The sequence below is a fragment of the Protopterus annectens genome, chromosome 13.part0, assembly GCF_019279795.1.
Source record: "Protopterus annectens isolate FY-2018-M chromosome 13.part0, PAN1.0, whole genome shotgun sequence".
NCBI lineage: Eukaryota > Metazoa > Chordata > Ceratodontiformes > Protopteridae > Protopterus > Protopterus annectens.
Window position 1 is genome coordinate 160,040,647 of NC_056747.1, and position 18,104 is coordinate 160,058,750.

Below are 18,104 nucleotides of genomic sequence, written 5' to 3' on the forward strand. Positions count from 1 at the left end.
TCTACTGTTTGATCTATATACATGTAGAAATTACATCTGCGACAGCTCTTTATTGATGGCATATCATTAGTCCTTTCATTCTTCTTATGTTTATAACATAATCACCTCTTAAGAGATTTTTTTGTTTTTGAAGCAGAAACTAGGTTCCTCACCCACTAAAGAGTGGACTTCCAGGTCCAGATGTAAAATAGACCAATTGTTTTTAATAAACTTCATGATGTCTGTTACATCTGAGGTGTAAAACAAAGTTACCGCTATATACTCCTTAACATGGTTAATGCTCCTTCCTTCCCTCACCCATCTCAGTTGTTTTATGTGAAAAATAAGGTTTCCCTTTATCCTTCCTATTTCTATGGGTAAAACTGGCAGCTTATTCTATTCTCTTTCTCTTTATATCCCCTGTCTAGTAATTCTTGTTTAAACTCTGTCACACCTCTCTCAAAAAGTGTATCATCATTGTTTAACCTGGACAAACGTAGACATTGTCCTTTAGCTATATTTTTAAAGACGTGTCTTGCATGCATACGGTCACATTGTAGCAGTGTGCTCCTCCTATATTCTTTCATAAACAGGGTAGTAGTAAGATGTTCCAACCCATCAACCAACAGTTTCACATCCAGGAAGTCTAACTCTGTCTGAAACTCTAAATGTAAGACAGAAATCATTCAGTACCATTTAAATATTGAATGAATTCCATCAATAATTTATAATTTCCATTCAAAACAAAGAGGAGGTCATCTGCAAACCTCTTATACACCACTAAATCGGAAGAGAAAGTAGAATCAAAAACATACTTGCTTTCCCATTGGGCCATCACAGTGTTGGCGTAGCTATTGGCACAGCTAGTGCCCATAGCTACACAAATTCTCTGCAGAAAAATGTGCTCATTAAACAGGAATGCATTATTCTCTAATACCATCTCCAAGAATAAACAAATCAGATCGATAGTTACATCATATCTATTTTTTATGTTAAAAAACTTTCAATATTTCTATGCCTCTATCATGGGGAATAGACGTAAACAGGGATACAACATCCATACAAACAAGCAATAATTCCCCAGTAAAGGTTAACCCAGTAACTGAGTGAAATAATTCATTTAAAAATTGTTCTGTATCCCTTTAGCACTTGATTTTGCGTCTCAAGGACTGGTCTGAGATGCTTTTCTATAAAAGTAGAAACTGGCTCGGTAATCCAGCTATTAACAGCCACTGCAGGCCTAAAAGGGGGATTGGTTGCATTTTTATGAATGTTTGGGAGCCCCTGAAACATCGGAATCAAAGGTTATTCCACCAAGAAATAGACAGTTCTTTAGAAATCAATCTATTGCAATAGCAATCATGTAGACTGGAATTGACTCTATCATGTAAAGATTCAACAAAAGAATAATCAATTTCAGTATAAACACATGGGTCCATTAACAGCTCCAAAAAGCTTTCATTAAAAACTGTTGCGTCCATCACCACGATGGATCTGCCTTTATTGGCGGACTTTATAATTAATTCATCACTTTGCAGCTGCAATAGGGCCTCCCGCTCAGCTCTATTCAAATTAAAAAAAAGTCTCTTCATACCACTACTATTGTAAATGCTCAAAAGATCATTCTCACATTTACTTAGAGAAAGTATCTAGAACGGGATGTAAAGGAGGTTGAAAGACACTTGGTTTCTTAAAGCAAACCATGTCAGTACTAACACATTCTTTAAACATCATTTTAAACATAACATTTCAAACATATTTCTTAATATCAACGATAGTCTAACTTGATGCAGAGTCTTGGGCTGGTATAAATGAAAGTCCATGATTTAGCAAAGAAATCTGAGATTCAGTCAAATCTTTTTTTTAGAAATATTATAAATGACTGAATTCATTAACCTGTCCACATGGTTTTGAGCGTTTGTTTTCCACCTTCCTCCATTAGGCGTTGTTGTAGTTTCCTCCCCTGCTTTGCGAGCATCTCATCTTCTTCCTCTGTTGAATAGGGAGGGGTAAACGGAGTGTCCCTGTTTGGCTTAGCATATTTATTGGCTTTGGGTGTGTATCTGCTGGCTTGATAAAAGTTGCCGGATTTAAAGGGGCAATGCCAGATGTACTAGGCATAGTAGATAGTTCAGCAGTTTCAACACTCGCACTATTGATATCAGCTGATTTAATAACAATTGGAACCTCACAGGGAACAGCATTAATATTATTCTGGATATTCAAAGAGCTCTCAGTAGTTGAATTAGTCACATTTCTAGGCCAAGTGAAACATTGTCCTTTGAAAAATCTGCAGCATCTCTGCTCAGTTTCTTTAACTTTTGAGTTTAGAGCTGTTCATAAATCGATACATTGTCTATAGCTCTATCCATCTTGGTTACAAAATCTTCTTTATATAATTCAAACAATTCAGCATATTTAATATTGATATTGTCAGTCAACTCTTTCTCAATAGGTTTAAAGTGCTCTAACAGAAGACGTATGTAATTAAAACACAGTTTGAGATTAAGTTAGTGACTAGAAGGGGCTACAGGAGATGGAGCGAGTTAATCTTAACCCTGGGCACTGTGCACACTAAAAAGATACATTTCAAATTTAAATATTAGCAGGATATCACAAAGTATTGAGAGAAGCTTTACTCAAGTTTACTTCGGCTCTTTTGAGTGTAGTGGTCCTGGGAGTGTTGAAGGTGGGAACTGAAGTCTTTCAGACTGTAGTAGGAAACTTCCTTTACTGACTGTCTGGTTGAGGTAGATAAGAGTAAGTGTTAGCAAGCACACTTCCAGGGGAAAACCATGGGTCCTAGCTCATACAAAAGGGAGATTCAAAGATCTTTAGATATTATTTGAAACAATGGAGAAATCTGTACATGGACATTTTTTTTAGTTTGTGCGGCAGCATTTTTTTCAACATATGCTTTGCAACCTTTAAATTGAATAAAACATATTTTCAGTTATACCAGTGTGTGTGTGTATGTGTGTGTGTGTGTGTGTAGTCTACATATGTGTGTGTGTTTGTGTGGTCTACATTATACATATACATGTACAAATACAAAATTATAGATACATAGAGACATACTGACCACCTTTCACAGAAGCAAACGAGTATGTTCACCAGGCTGCCCCCCCTCAACATTTCAATTTGCAATGCTTTACTATATTGTGCGCATTCACACAAATTACTCTGTTTTGGTCCTTTGTTATGCTCTAAACTGCCACATTGCACTCTGTCTACCATAACCTCACAGTGACGACTACCCCTGTAATCTCCATCTAGAGTAAAACCATTGACATACATTGAGTACAGCTGATCCTTACCTGCAGTAGTTTGTCAGGTCCTTCCAGTTGTATATGGCACTTGCTTGGAGAGTACCAGCTGCTGATTAAGAGATAATTTGGCAAATATTGCTCTCCAGTGGATTTCCCATTAATAGCAGTCACTTGTGTCTGTGAAAGAAGAAAATTAATCAGAAGAAAATATGGATTTTCACCACATATGAAAAATGTATCTGCATATTATTAAACTTTAAAATGTTGTAAAAGAAGTCACCATGATTTTAAGATATTTTCTGTACTAATCCTTGAGTGACACCCAAATCACTATTACCAGTGCGCCATATATTTGTTCTTAAAATGTTGTGATGAGACAGGCTGTATACAACAGATTGGCCAAATACCTGCTGCAAAAAATATATTTTTTCTGTTCTTTGGGATTTCTGAGTTATACATCTTGACTGTGGACAGACTTGGCCAAATGTAGGTAAACCAGCAATGACAATACTGTAACAAGCAGCTAAAAAAAAAAAAGAAAAAAACACTGCAAGTAGTTAGAACACTTTTTACACCACTTACAATTATGGATTAGAACCTAGAAATCATTAATCAAAAGGAATATAGCAAATGAAAGTTTAAATCTCCAGACATTAAGAACAATGCATGAGATAATAATATAGTTCAACTTCTTTGTTCAAGAATTAGGGACAAACGACTTCTGGTTTAGGTGGGGATGGTGTATCGTGTCTTTTGACCACTTGTTTCTATCCTCCTATATTACATACCTCTTTAATTACTATTAGAAAAGACATACCAATATGAAACCCATGACAGTGAAAATCTAACATGGTTACTAACTGAAGAGATGATTGAATAATGCGTAATCAATAACAAAAATGCGATTAATGATGAGCAACAAGCCGTAAGAACCCCATGTGCATCCCAAACTCTTCTCATTCTGTTGCAAGAAAAGAAGTAATGGAAACATTGCATAAAAAATTGGATCTCCTAATGTTAGAAATGCAAAAAGTAAATCACGCCCTTAAGACCATATCACCCACACAAACATGAAAATCCAGGAGATGGAAAGGGTTTTCTCGGACCATATGGATTAGCTAACTATGACAGATGATTCGGAATCTCTGAAAAAGAAAGTAGAACGAGTGGAAAGTAGATCAGAATACACTTAAGAAAAGATCCTAAACTTAGAGGATCACTGTAGAATGCAATACTTGAAATGTTTTGGCTTTTCAGGTAATGCCGAACAATCAGACTATAAAGGGAGTATTCAAAATCACTTGTTTGAATGGATAGAGATTGCCAGCGTGGAAATTTCAATAGACAGAGCATAGCAGGTTTACCTTCTACCAAACTTCAGGAACAGAGGTAGATCGCTCTTATTATGCTTTGCCACTTTTGCTTAAAAAATATATATATATATTTTTTATTTTTAAAGAAACATTTTTATTAAATTATCACGTATGACATAGGCTATCTTAGATTTATATAAATGAAAGTAAACCATACCGACACAATTACAGTTGAAAACATTATACATTACAAAACACCATGCAGACAACTGTAGCTGCAAACATTATACATCACTTATAATATATCCAGTCATTCAGTCAGTCAAACATTACATAGGTCAGTCAGATTTTGCCTTATTTTAAACCCCGTTCTTCCTCTGCATGTACTGATCCCACAATTCCAATATTTTTCTATGTAATTTGCTCCTACCCTTTTCTAATGATCCTTATTCCACTTTTATCTCTGTTATCTTTGTTGCTTCTAGTAATGGTGGTTTAGACTTTGATGTCCATTTTCTAGTAATTGCTTTTTTTGGCAGCCACCATATTTAGCCTATGTCCAGACAATTCCGATTCTGTATCAAAACTCAATAAAAATAACTTCCTTAGTTACACCAATTTGCTCACCCAGTATCTCAGCTAGAACAGTCCCCCCACTGTTTCTCTGTGAATTGCTTATCCAATCATACTTCCCAATCCTTTCTAACCTCCTATGTCTGATTCTCATAGTTATGCAATATTTTATATGTGCTACTAATTACTCCTTTCTTAACAATAACTTCTGCTCTAGAGTCTACCAAAAACTGTACCAGTGATGGTCTTTCATTTAGGACCCCTCCACCATTTATTTCCCTTTTCCTATACTCTGATATCAAGCCTTACCAGGGTAAGGCAATCTCTAACCTGCAGTACAAATAAGATCTTGGCATCTTCCCATTCTATTACCTTTCCATCTCTAGTTATTTGATTTGCTTTCAATACCTTGGTTCCTTTGCCAGTTTTCTCCAGTAAATTCCAGGCCCCTCTTGCTCACTGTATCCCTAATTGCAGTCATCCCTATCAGCAGAAAACTAATTTCTCTATTCCTGTGTCGGCTTAGCTCTTACAATACTTTTTGCTACTTTATGAATATAATATTGTGTATGATTATTTTCCTTAAAAGTCTGAATCCAAAATCCCAGTCTCTCCTTATTTCTTGAGCTTCCCCCCAATTCATCATCTTTCTCCACTTTGAAATATAATTTTCTGCTTGTGCTATGTAGAAGAGCCTTAACTGTGTTGCTCTGAAATACCCCTTTAAATCGGGTAATCCCAATCTGCCCTGCTCTCTTGGAAGAATCAGGTTATCCCACTTGACACTTGCTGTTTTCCCCTCCCAGACAAAATGATTCAGCTCTTTATTGCTATCTACAACTTCTCCTCTGGTTTATAAAAACATGCCTGATTTGTATATAAGACTGAAGGGGCTAAAAACATTTTAACTGCCTGTATCTTACTACAGATATCAATATAACAGAGCTTAATTTTCTCAGTTTTTGTATTATCTTTTGTTTAGTCTCTTCCACATATCCTTAGCTGCCAGACCAGAATCATTTTTAATCCATACTCTTAAATATTTAATTTTTATCATGTGCCCATAAATACGGATATTGCTGAATTCAGGTGTGGGTACATAATTTACCACTATTGTCTTTGTTTTAACTTCATTAATTTCGTATCTTGAAAAGATTTGAAACTGTCCCAAAATGTTCCACAAAACACTGTTGATGTCCCTTTCTGGTTTTAACAAAGGGGTGAGAGGACAACCCCTGGCAGGTTCCTCTGCCCAAGCAGAAATCATCAGAGAACTCACCCGCTTTAATTTTTGTCGCCCATCCCTCATATATCCTCCTAATCAACCTAATAATTTTATCAGGGAACGCCAATTCTTCCACTGCTCTGCTCATAAAGTCCCAGCTTACTCTTAAATGCTTTCTCTGCATCAAGACCCATCAGCAACAATGATATTTTCTTACATTCTGTTTTCCTCTGAATCAGTGTTCTGTTAATGTCAAATGTTTGCCTCCCCTCACCAAAACCACTGATCCATATCTATCAATTTTGGCATCACTATTGCCATTCCTTTAGCCATTATAGACAAACACTTTTCAAACATGGTTTAGTATTGAAATGGACCTATATGAAGATGGATCTTTATGTTGTTTAGGTAATACAGCTACCACTGCTTTCTTCCAGGATCTTGATACTTCACCTTCTCTTAAAACACTGTTAAACAAAACCTTCCAGACTTTTCAGTTTATTTCCTCCTAGCTTTCAAACTTCCACAGGAATACCATCTATTACTGGGGACTTTATTGTATATTGGTTATGCATCACAATTTTTATCTCATCTCCTTTTATCTGTTAGTAACTGAGCCGCCTCTAACCTTGGCATTGCAATATTTCTAATACTTCTCCATGATCCCTTATCTTCCCTGTTACAGGCTCTCAAAGCTTGTTGACATACCTTTCTAATTTCTGTTGCCTGAATTGCTGTGCTAAAAGACTGTGCGCTAGAGTAATCAAAAAAGAGTTGCTTAACAGCAATCTTTCTAAATTCATGCATATTATCAGGATAATCCCTTATTTTCTCTTTAGCATTCTGCAGTTGCTCCTCGTGTTCCGTGATATTCCCCCTATTTTGCAATACTTTACCATTCCTCAGTCCCTCTAAAGAATTCTTGTTACCCACATCTCCTTTTCTTTTATTTCCACCCTATTTTTAAAGTCCACTTTAATTTTATCCCATTCCCTAGCTATTTTCAGAAGAAACTTCTATCTTCTACAATAGCTTATGAATTTCCACTACCCATTACTTAAATTCCTCTTTTTTCAACAGATAGATGGGAAAGTGCCAGTGTCTCATTTTCATTTTACTACCCTATGTTTTTATTTTAGCCGTTATTGGTGTATGATCTGAAATAGTTATTAGGTGCGTATCAAGACCTTCAATTAAATGCACATGTTCCTGTGAAATGTAAATTCTGTCTATCCTAGTCCATTTTTTTTTAATCTTGAGGAATAATATGCAAATTCACTCCAAACTCCTAGTACTGAATATACAACCTCCATGGAAATATTTTCATAAATTTCTTTAAAATCTACCCTCCTTTGTTATATTTTCCATTCTGAGCCCTCCAGACACGTCTTCACTGTTGCAAATCAAATTCCAGTACCCACCGATAAGCAATATTCCTTGCTGAAAGTGGATTAATTTTTCCAGAATTTTCTTAAGCTCCATTATAGCCGTTTTTGATGGAATATAAATGCATGCCGGAGTAATCCTCCTCCCTTGTAACCCCTTAGTACTACAAATCTACCATTAATGTCTTTTTTATCCTCCTCCATCACTATTGGAGTTCCTCTTGCAATTAATAAAAGTACTCCTCTTTTCCTTATTCTGCTGAATAACCAGCCTGAAAACCTTTATCAAATTCACATTTCAGTTCCTTCCAAGTGTGTCCCCTGTATCATAGCTATTTGCACTCTACATTTTTAATTTAGCCCATAGCTTTCTTTTTTTGTACTTATCTTTGAAACCATGAATGTTTTAAGATATCATAGAAAGCACCATACTCTTGAAAAATTATTCTCACCTTTTACTTATAACAGCCTTTTTGTTAAATGTCTAGTTCCAGCTTTTGTGTTACATCCATGTACTGTCTGGCAGGTTAATCTTTTTATACAGTTTTTTTTGTCATATCCATTTGAGTCTATGTCGCATCTTACAGAACTTTTGGTTTTATTGAAAACTCTAAAAAATACAAACAACCCAAATATCCCCTAAAACCTATTAACAATAACAACACACAAAACTATGTACATCTTCAAATATAGACGTTTTACCCTCCTAAACAAATGTTCCAAACCGACAGACACACACACAGACTTGAGATGAGCTAACAGAAAGGTTATCCATGCTAAGACACATAGTACAGCATATAACTCTAAAGTTTTGTCTGGGTCTGTCTTATCTGTATAGCTCTCTCAGGTGGTAAAACACCTGAATACTTTCAGAAAATGTTTTCTCCAAGCCATTTACCTTTATCTGGTTGTCTGATGGAGACATGAAAAACAAACTGATAAGGATACCATTGTTTCCTAGGAAAAAAAGGCCTTATTATTCACTATTCTTTGTCAATTACTTGCTTTCTCTTAAAACTTACTAGATAAAGATAATTTCTTTAACCCAGTTATTCCCCCATGCAAGCATGAGAAAATGAATAATTTTTCTTTCGTCATGATCTTTTAACCAGATTTTTTTAAAACTATAGTGCCCAAATACATTTCTTAAAAGAAGAGAGAGAGAGACAGGAGGAAAAAAAAAAAAAACAGGAGGACCTACTTACATTAGTATCCCCACTGCACTTAAATTGGAAAAAAATACTTTATAACATGCAAAGAAAATCATGCCCTAACAAAACTGTAATATTAATTAAGAAAAAACATACTTAGTTAACTTTCTCCTCCTCTTCCCCTCTCCTACATATTTTTTTCAGAACATTAATGACATGAAATAGATCATATGCTTTAGAATTCCCTTTGAGTTCAACAAACTCCAAAAAAGTCAAATATTTCCAGATTTACTTGTTCTATTTCACAAATAAAATTATTGCTTTATATTCCCATATTTGTCCATTTCTGAGTTACTGATTTTACTCTCATTTTACTCTCCAAACATTCATGACATGAAGTACGGCAGATGCTTTACTAGTCCCCTACAAGTTTAACAAAGTCCAAAAAAGTCCAATATTTCAGATTCTCTTGTTCTATTCCTGTTCATCGCCATCTCTCAAACCCTGTCTCTATTTCATTTCCAACACACACTCGATTTTTTAGTCAACTCTTGTGCTTTCCCCCCCCCTCTCAAGCATTTTCCATTGAAACACTGGAAAAAAAATTCACTGGCACAGTGTCCCTGTGTTCTTTATTACCAGAAGAGCAAGATGCAGAGTCTGCTCCTGTTCACAACTTACCTTTTGTCGGACAAACTTTTGTATTTCTTCCTTGGCATAAAAGTTCATCAAAAAATGATTTTGTTCCTCTAGGGAAAAAATATTTTTAAGCTAGCTGGGTACAGCAGTTTGAATCTCACGCCTGTTTCTTAACATTCCCTTAATAATGAGATAAATTTACTCCTCTTCTGCCTGGTGTACAATGCATAGTCATTCTCCACAAATTCTCTGCCATATCCCACTTTTAGTTGTTGTTGTTCCTTCGGCTTTTCCTGGTTAGGGGTCGCCACAGCGGAACTCCGGTCCGCTAATGATTGGCAGTAGATTTTTATTTAAACAATTAAACAATATTGATATAATAGCAGTTAAAGCAAAATGATTCACATATATGTTGGGTTACATGCATAAAGTTAAAGTTGCATTAAAAATAAGCTAAGTAACAATTTTACATTGATATAGTTCAATAGGTCAACAATACACATTTTTTGTTTGTATAAAATTGTGCAAATGCATAGTAGACGCATTGGAGAGAGAGGTGTAATGAGGTACTAAATATGGTCCTTTTGAGGGTACATAAAGGGAAGGAAGACTAGGTAGAGTCATGGCATGGGCAGGTTCTGGAATTGAGAAAATAAGCTTCTAGTTCATTTTTAAAGTGTGAGGTGTGGGAGATTGAACGCAAGTCAAGGGGAAGTTTGTTCCAAGCATGGGCAAGGGAGTGCTTGTAGAGTAGTTTGCCTACTGACCTTTTTGGGTGGTAGATATCAAGTAATTGTTGGTTAGAAGTACGGAGGGTCCAGGATGGGATGTAGATGGAAACTAAGGAAGACAGAGATGGACAGAAGGAGGGTTTATAAAGAATACAGTGTAGCATATGAAATTGATAAGATAGCAGAAACTGGGGAAGTTCAAGCCATTGAAGAGAGTTTTAAGAAATGCAGTGGTGTGAGTTGTATGGGGAGTTAGTAATGAATCTGGCTATTTTATGGTAAGTCTGTTGCAGTTTGTTTAGAGTGGAGGCCTGGATACTGGTAAGAACTGGGGCGGCGTATAAGAGGGAGGGTATGAGGAGTGCCTGGCCCAGGGTAAGTCTAGATTCAGGGGTTAGGAATTTTTTGTTCCGATATAGCAGACCTAGTTTCTGTTTTTTTTTTTTTTTTATACACTGGAGTATGTGTAGGTTGAACTTGAGTTAGTCATCGATAATGACCCCTAAGAGTTTTGTGTGGGTGTCAGGTTGCATGTTTGTATTGTTAGAAGATGTAATAAAAAAGGAGGTTTTGTGATGAGAAAGAGAACGGGGAAGGAAAGGTAGGAGTTTGGTCTTTTTGGGATTTAGGATCAATAGGTTGTGAGAGAGTCATTGTTCAGTGGATAGTAGGGCCTGTTGGGTCAGGGAGTGTAGTTCAGGAATGTTATTTGAGATGGATATAAGTGTGGAGTCATCAGCATACTGAATAAGGGAGGATTCTTTGCATGAGGTGTAAAGATCACTGGTGAAGATGTTAAACAAAAGGGGTCCCAAGATGGAGCCTTGGGGAACACCAGTGGAGATGGGAAGGAAAGGTGAGGAGGATGAGAGCCATTTGACAGATTGTTCCCTGCCTGATAGGTAACTATTAAACCAGGCAAGTGTGGAGGGGGATAGGTGGAGATTTGCGAGTCTGGATAGCAGTAGAGGATGAGAGACAGTATCGAAGGCTTTGGAGAGATCTAGGAAGAGACAGGAAATGAGTTTATTGTTGTCTAGGGCCTCTGCAATGATATGAGTGAAGGAGAGGAGGGCAGTGGTGGTGCTGTGGTGAGGACGAAATCCATGTTGGGTAGGGGTAAGAAAGTGGTGTGTGAGGAGGTGATTGAGAAGCTGTGAGTGAATACATTTTTCTAATATCTTGGAGAGGGGGGACAGAATGGCAATGGATCGGTAGTTTGAGAGGTCAGTGGAGTTTCCACCTTTATGAAGAGGGATAGTGAAGAAAGATTTCCAAAGGGTGGGTACAGTTGATTCCAGAATAGATCGATTAATTAGTATACATACAAGATAGGGAATTGAGTCAGCAGCAAGTTTGAGGAATGTAGGAGATAGATTGCCAGTGGAAGGAGAGCAAGGTTTTAGCTTGAGTAGTAGAGATATGATGTAAGTAATGGGAACTAGCTCAAAAGAAAACAAAGTTGTGTTAGTGGGACTTGGAGAGGTGGGTGTTGAAGTAGAGTTTGGCTTAGAGGTTACCAGACTTTGGATGGAAGAGAGAAAGTGTTTATTCAGGAGGGTAGCTGTTTCCTGAGAGGAAGAGTTAGGGTATGGGGAGGGATTAGAGGGCTTTCCAGGATAGAGGATGTTGTTGAAAGTTAACCAAAATTTTCGAGGATTGGATTTGTTAAGCTGAGCAGAGCTATAGTATAACTTTTTGTCATTAGTTGTATGTTTTTTTGCAAGGTTCCTCAATTGTCTGTATTTTTGAAGAAAAGGTGGTTGTTTAGTTTTTGTCCAGGTTTTCCAAGCATGATCTCTTTGTTTCAGAAGGGACCTAGTCCCTTTGGAGAGCCAGGAAGCATGGTTTGATATTACTCTGATCTTCCTAGAGGGAGCTAAGGAGTTTAGAGTATTCATGAAGATGCTATTGAAAGGGCTTACAGCATCGTTTAGGGGGAGGTGTTTTAGGATGGACCAATCTATGTTGTGGAGAATGGAGTTAAATTGGGGTGAATTGAAAGTTGATCGTTTTCGACAGTCTTTGATAAGGTGGGGTTTACGAATATGGGAGTAGTGTCTTAAGATGGTGGTAGGGAGATGATCACTGAGGGAGTCAGGTAAGGTGGTGGGATTGTGGTATTGGTGGGGGGAATTGGTAAGGATCCAGTCTATGATGGAGCTGGAAGTGGATTTTTTATGGAAGTGAGTGGGAGATGTTATAAGTTGGTGGATGCCGTGTAGGTGGATACTGAGTTGGGGGGGGGGGGAGTCAGTTGTGAGTTTGGACCAATCAATGTTGACATCACCAAGGATAAGTGTCTCATATGGTATGTTGTGGGAGAACCAGGATAGGATGTTTTCAAGAATGTGCAGATTGTTACCAGGAGGAAGGTAGATAGAGGCAATTGCAAGTTTTTTGTGGGGATTCAGATGGCAGTTAAAGATGATGATTTCAGCTGGGAGGAAGTCAGGAATTGGGGAAGGGTATGGTGAGAGGTTGAGAATGTTTGAGTAGAGGATGGCCACTCCACCACCTTTTTTTTACAGGTCTATCAGATCGGAAGATATTACAACCTGGTGGGAGTATTTCACTATTTGAGATTTGTGGCTTGAGCCAGGTTCCAGATAGGGAGAGGATGTGAGGGGTATTGAGAGCTATCCATGAGTGCAGCTCAGTGACTTTATTAGCTAGACTCTGAATATTCAATGAGTAAATAGTTAAGTATTTGGATGGAGAGGATTGTTGTGACTGAGGTTGGTGACTGTTAGAGGAGTAAGATGGGGGCAGTGTAGAGGTAGTTTTGGGGAGAGAAGAGGGGCCAGGGTTGGGATGGATATCTCCAGAACAAAGTAGGTTTTTAGTGAGGAGAGTGTGTGTAGTAGATGCTAGATGGAGTTTGTATAGTTTTGACTTAGCTTTGTGGGAAGGTTTAAAAACCTGTATTACAGATAGTTTATACAGACTTGAGGTAGAGGTAGTAAAGAGATTAGGGGAGATAGTAAAAGATGAAGTAGTTGGATATGTGTTGTACGAGTCAGAAGTTGGTGAACATAGGAGTGGGTCAGAGAGATTGGAGTGGCAAGAGGTGGAGATAGAGAGAATAAGGAGTGTGTACAAGATATTAAAAAATAATACATGTTGGAATAAAATATGGTCAGAGTAGGTAGAACGACAGTGGTATAGAGGAAGTGGTGTTGACAAGATTGACAGATTAGTAAGGTGGTTGTGGCAATAGGCAGGAAGTGGAATTATAGTGGCTAGTGGGACAGGAAGGGGAGGGATAGTTAGGTATAAAGGTAATTGTAATGAGGGTGAGTGGAAATGGGGGTAGGGTAGAGGAGCGAACGGAGCATGGCTAGCACCCTGGTCAAGATGAAGTCATAGAAACAATCAGAAAAAGATACTGAAAAACTAGCTTGAGAGACAAGGATATAAAGTTTCTAAAAGGTATGGTCACAGAAATAAAATAAAAAGAAATAAAATATGAGTTGAAGTAAGCTTACAAAAGGACACTGGCCTCAAGCTACACAAGATTTACTTGAAGCAAACCCAGTGCTGTATGGTTAAAATAAGCTACAATAGAGAGGGGCTTTGGAGGGGGAGAGGTATTATTAGCAGCTAAATGCAGGACAAAACATAAAACAAATTAATATATAAGTGTCTGAAGACAGTAAAACAGGGCAGGTGCACTAGGAAAGGCAATTATGAGTGAGGCTAGAAATGAATTCAGGGAAGGGTAAAGTGCAGAACAGGAGAATATACACAGAAACAGTATGAGGATAGTGGGGAACCAAAGAGAAAGGAGAGGAGCTGCTGGCGTCTGCTTTTCGTGGTGACTAGCAAAAAAAAAACACTGTAAATTCTTATTGTGCTTATAAAGTCTAGCATTAATTAAAAGATTAGCTTATGTAATAGTTATTTACTGGGACAAATACTTCAGTGGTATTATTTGAAGCTTAAAATGGTGGCTTCCCGACAGATAGTTAGAGTTGCAGGGTATCTGTTAAGGTCCTCAAACCTGTGTTGCCTGTACTGTGGCCAGGATAAAACCACAGGGAAAAATCCACTAGGGCTATAAAAGCAGAGAGGAGGGAGATTAGTTATGAGCAAGTAATTCAGGAAAAGAGAGACAAAAATACTATGGGTAGAGATTTTCATGGTGCCAAGGCGCCAGCTCGATGCTCAAACTTCAACGAAGGCACGCCCATTCATGCATGTCTACCGAACACCAATCGACCGTGGGGAGGACATGCAGACTCCACACAGAAGGTGCTCCAGCCGAAAATTGAACTGGAGAACCTCTTGCTGTGCGGTGACAATGCCACCGCTGCACCACCGCGTCTCCCACTTTTAGTACTTTGATCTTATGTTACACTTTTGTCAGAATCATATCTTCCTGCTTTTAAGACTGCATCTTTACTATTAAAGGTCTAGGTTGTTTTCTCAGAGCCAGGTTTGGAGAATACACATGATGTGCCATTTTAATTAACAATTCCTGTTGTGGAAGTCCAGTTGCTTAATTGTGCTTTCATAAAATTCCTTCCAGCTTCTCGGGTGCAGCAGAATACCTCAGGGTTTTCCTCCATGCTCTGTCCTCTAATTCTGTTTTTCAACACATCTCTTACTGTGCAGTCTCATATTCAGCCAGCCTTTTCTTCATTTCAACCTCTGAGCTTTGCAGTTTTATTACCTTATCTGAATATCTGTTTAAAGCTTATTACATTTTTTTCCCGTTTTTTTTATCGTTTAAGTTGATATCAGTGTTTCATTTATTTTAAGCAGGTCTGTGTACAGTTGCCATACAACTTTCCTCTAGATTACTAGAAGTCATGTCTCGAGCTTGTACTGCTTTTTGCTGAACTGCAGTACTCTTCCCAGTCAAGATTTTTCATCACCTTTTTGCAGCTGCTTTTCATTCAGGTACTCTGTACTTCTTTTTTCCTGGCATCCAGGCCAGTGCCCTTACTGGACCAGTTACTGAACTTTATCCAGAAATCCAGGTCCAGTGGCTTTCTCTGTTAAGTTTCTGTTTTCACACTGGGAAAGTTAGAATTTTGCTGTTACTTAATGTGCAGCCATATTGGAAGCCCGTAAAAGAATGAATCTAGTCTTATTTTTCATCTCTGGGCAGGATTATATCATTTGAAAATCAGTGCATTTACATAGACAATGACTATGCTTAGAAGACATGAGTAAAGTGAATGGCATTTCAACCAACAATTAAAATCTGTAAACTTAATAAATGGAAATTTCTCTTATATCCGGCACATAAAGTCCATCTCCCAGGTGGAATACTCTCTCCTGTGGAAGTGAGAGATAAGTTGGCCCAATCATTGGTAACCGCTGTAGATGCATAGACACTGAAAAGGCCTTAAGCTATGTAAGGCCCACCCTTGGAGAAAAATTCTCCTAAAAGACATTTAATAAAAGCACTTAAACCCTTCTCACTTTTCAAAAGGAGCATGACCAATTGGCAAAAGGCAGGCTTACTGGTTTGAACTAAACCAATATCAAATACCCAAATTTCAACCTTGCTCCTCCAGTCACAGGAGGAAGCAGGCTCTAGTACATTAAGGTGATTGCCGTAAGGCACTCACTTCGTCCATTTTTAGATATTGACAGTATCTTTGATGGATTAATAACAAGAAGACATTATGGACAATATCGACAAGGCCCCATTTGGTTTTTAATGGTACTATGAAAGTCTTGACAATACAACTATTTGTACACTTGACTAGCAATGGTTATTTCACAGTTGGTAAGATTGCAGTACATCTTGTTTATTCATTTTCCCTTTGCATTCGAATACTTGTGTTGCAAAACTTCAGAAAAGAGGGGAAGGAAGTAAAAATGAATAGTTTACATTGGCAAAGCCGGAAAGTGACTTTCTGAGGGCTCGCAAACACCCTCATATACAGGAGGATCTTTCAGTCTTTCTTAGCTGCTCTACCAATGGCTTCTCTCCTTGGAAGCTTCATATGTTTGGACGTACATAGTACTTAGTTTTAGGCATTTTGTGTTTTATTTTTGTTGTACCTTGTTGTGAAACTGATGCGTTTCTCCATCAAGGCTTAAATAAACGACAACTGTGTATACGTTTAACATTCTTTTTACACATACACTGAATAAATCTCTATTATATAGGATTACAGGGTTAATATAGTTGACAAAAGGTTTGTTAGCAGCAGATTCCTTAATATCCACTCAATGATATAATGGAAGGAATGCAATTACTACCCAGGAATGCAAATGACCTATTTAGCCCAATTACAATTGCTAGGGTTCTGAGCTTGCTTAGAAAGAATCATCCACAAATTATTCTCTTGCAAGAAACTCACCTTTCTCAAACAGAACATATTAAGATCCTAGAGAAATATGCTACAGAAGCATTTTCGTCTTATCCTAATAGCAGGAGAACAAGAACTATGGTGATTGCTAAAAACAACAGATTTGAACCCTAGCTCAGTCAACTAGTTCTGAAGAGAGATTTACAGGGGATCAAAGACTTTTCAAATGGGTGTTTGTTATTTTTTGTGTATATTTTCCCCAAGGCACTTTCACAGAAATTGTCACGGGTTAGTTAGGGAGTGGATCTGTTTTCAGGAGGGTACAGCTTTGTGGGGAGGGGACTGGAATACTATTTGCTCTTCAAATGAAGTTAGCTTTGGCCCCATGGTTATACAAAATTTCCTCAACAGTTAAAACATTATCCAAATGCTTTGATTATTTGGGATGGATGCTATACACACTGAACTGAAATTACCAAATAGCCAATACACTCACCTTTCATCAAGATACGACTCCTTTTCTAGGACTGATACAACTGCTAAAGAAGAAAACAGCTATGCTGTCACAATTCTTTGCAATATGCCTTGTTAGGACTTTCAGACCACACTTTATTAGTCCTTAGCATACAACATCCAGAATATCTAAAGAGGCATTGGAAATGGAATCTATTTCTGTAGGGGTCAACATTTTAAACTAACACTTAAATCTTCAACAAAACCTTAACACATGGGAGACCGTTCTTGATTTGCAAACTAGTTAACGCTAGGATCATTTTAAAACCAGTTTAGCATGTACTTTTAAGATGTTCACTTAGTGTGTTCTAGCACTAATTTGGGATCAACAGTGGAGACAGAAGAGACAGTTATTGAACATACAAAAGAAAGAGGGAGGCTGAGCCCTGAACGCATAATACTAGGAAAAGAAAATACCTCTGGCAAAAACAGCACAAACAGGATTTGAACCCTCTAGTCAATGAATGCCTACTTTTACAGCAAAATAACTGCCAACAGCCTGGATTTTAAAATAGATCAAGAAAAAGGAGCCTTAAAATATGATGCACTTCCACAGAACCCTATATAAAGGGTCAGATGCCAGAGTTTAACTAAATACTAGATTGTCATCTGATGGCTAGTTTTTAACTTGTCATCATTTCAAGAGTGTAAGGGTAAAAAGGCAAAACTGCCAGCTTCCTCAATTACTTGACATATTTAGAACAACTGGCTAAATGGACCACCAGAGTCTACTGGAGCACTCTCATGTGCAACCAACCTGTGGGAATGAGGGTGATCATAGCCTCCATGAACCCCAATGTCCTTAAAACAAACTCCAGTGGAGGAGATGGGACCGGAAGAATATGCCAGACGAAGTTTGAGGGAATGAAGTCTGTTGGGTGTCAGGAAAACTTGGTCTGAAGTGTGTCCAACTGGGATCCAATGAAGTCCAGAACTTGAACTGGTTCTAACAGGGATTTGTTGAGATTGATGGTGATACTCAACTGGTGGGCGGTTTGGATGAGGAAACCCCTGGCTTGGCACAGCTGATGCCTGGAAGCGGGCATAAAGGAGA

At 37.8% G+C, this 18,104-nt stretch overlaps 1 protein-coding gene across 1 annotated transcript in view; it reads right to left on the reverse strand.

Moving 5' to 3' along the window:
- Positions 1-18,104, reverse strand: part of CPAMD8 (C3 and PZP like alpha-2-macroglobulin domain containing 8) — a 7,231,600-nt gene that overhangs the window by 5,791,545 nt on the left and 1,421,951 nt on the right. The window contains exon 9 of the mRNA XM_044054766.1: positions 3,297-3,425. Coding sequence (XP_043910701.1) covers positions 3,297-3,425 — 129 coding nt within the window. The remainder of the gene's footprint in view (positions 1-3,296; positions 3,426-18,104) is intronic.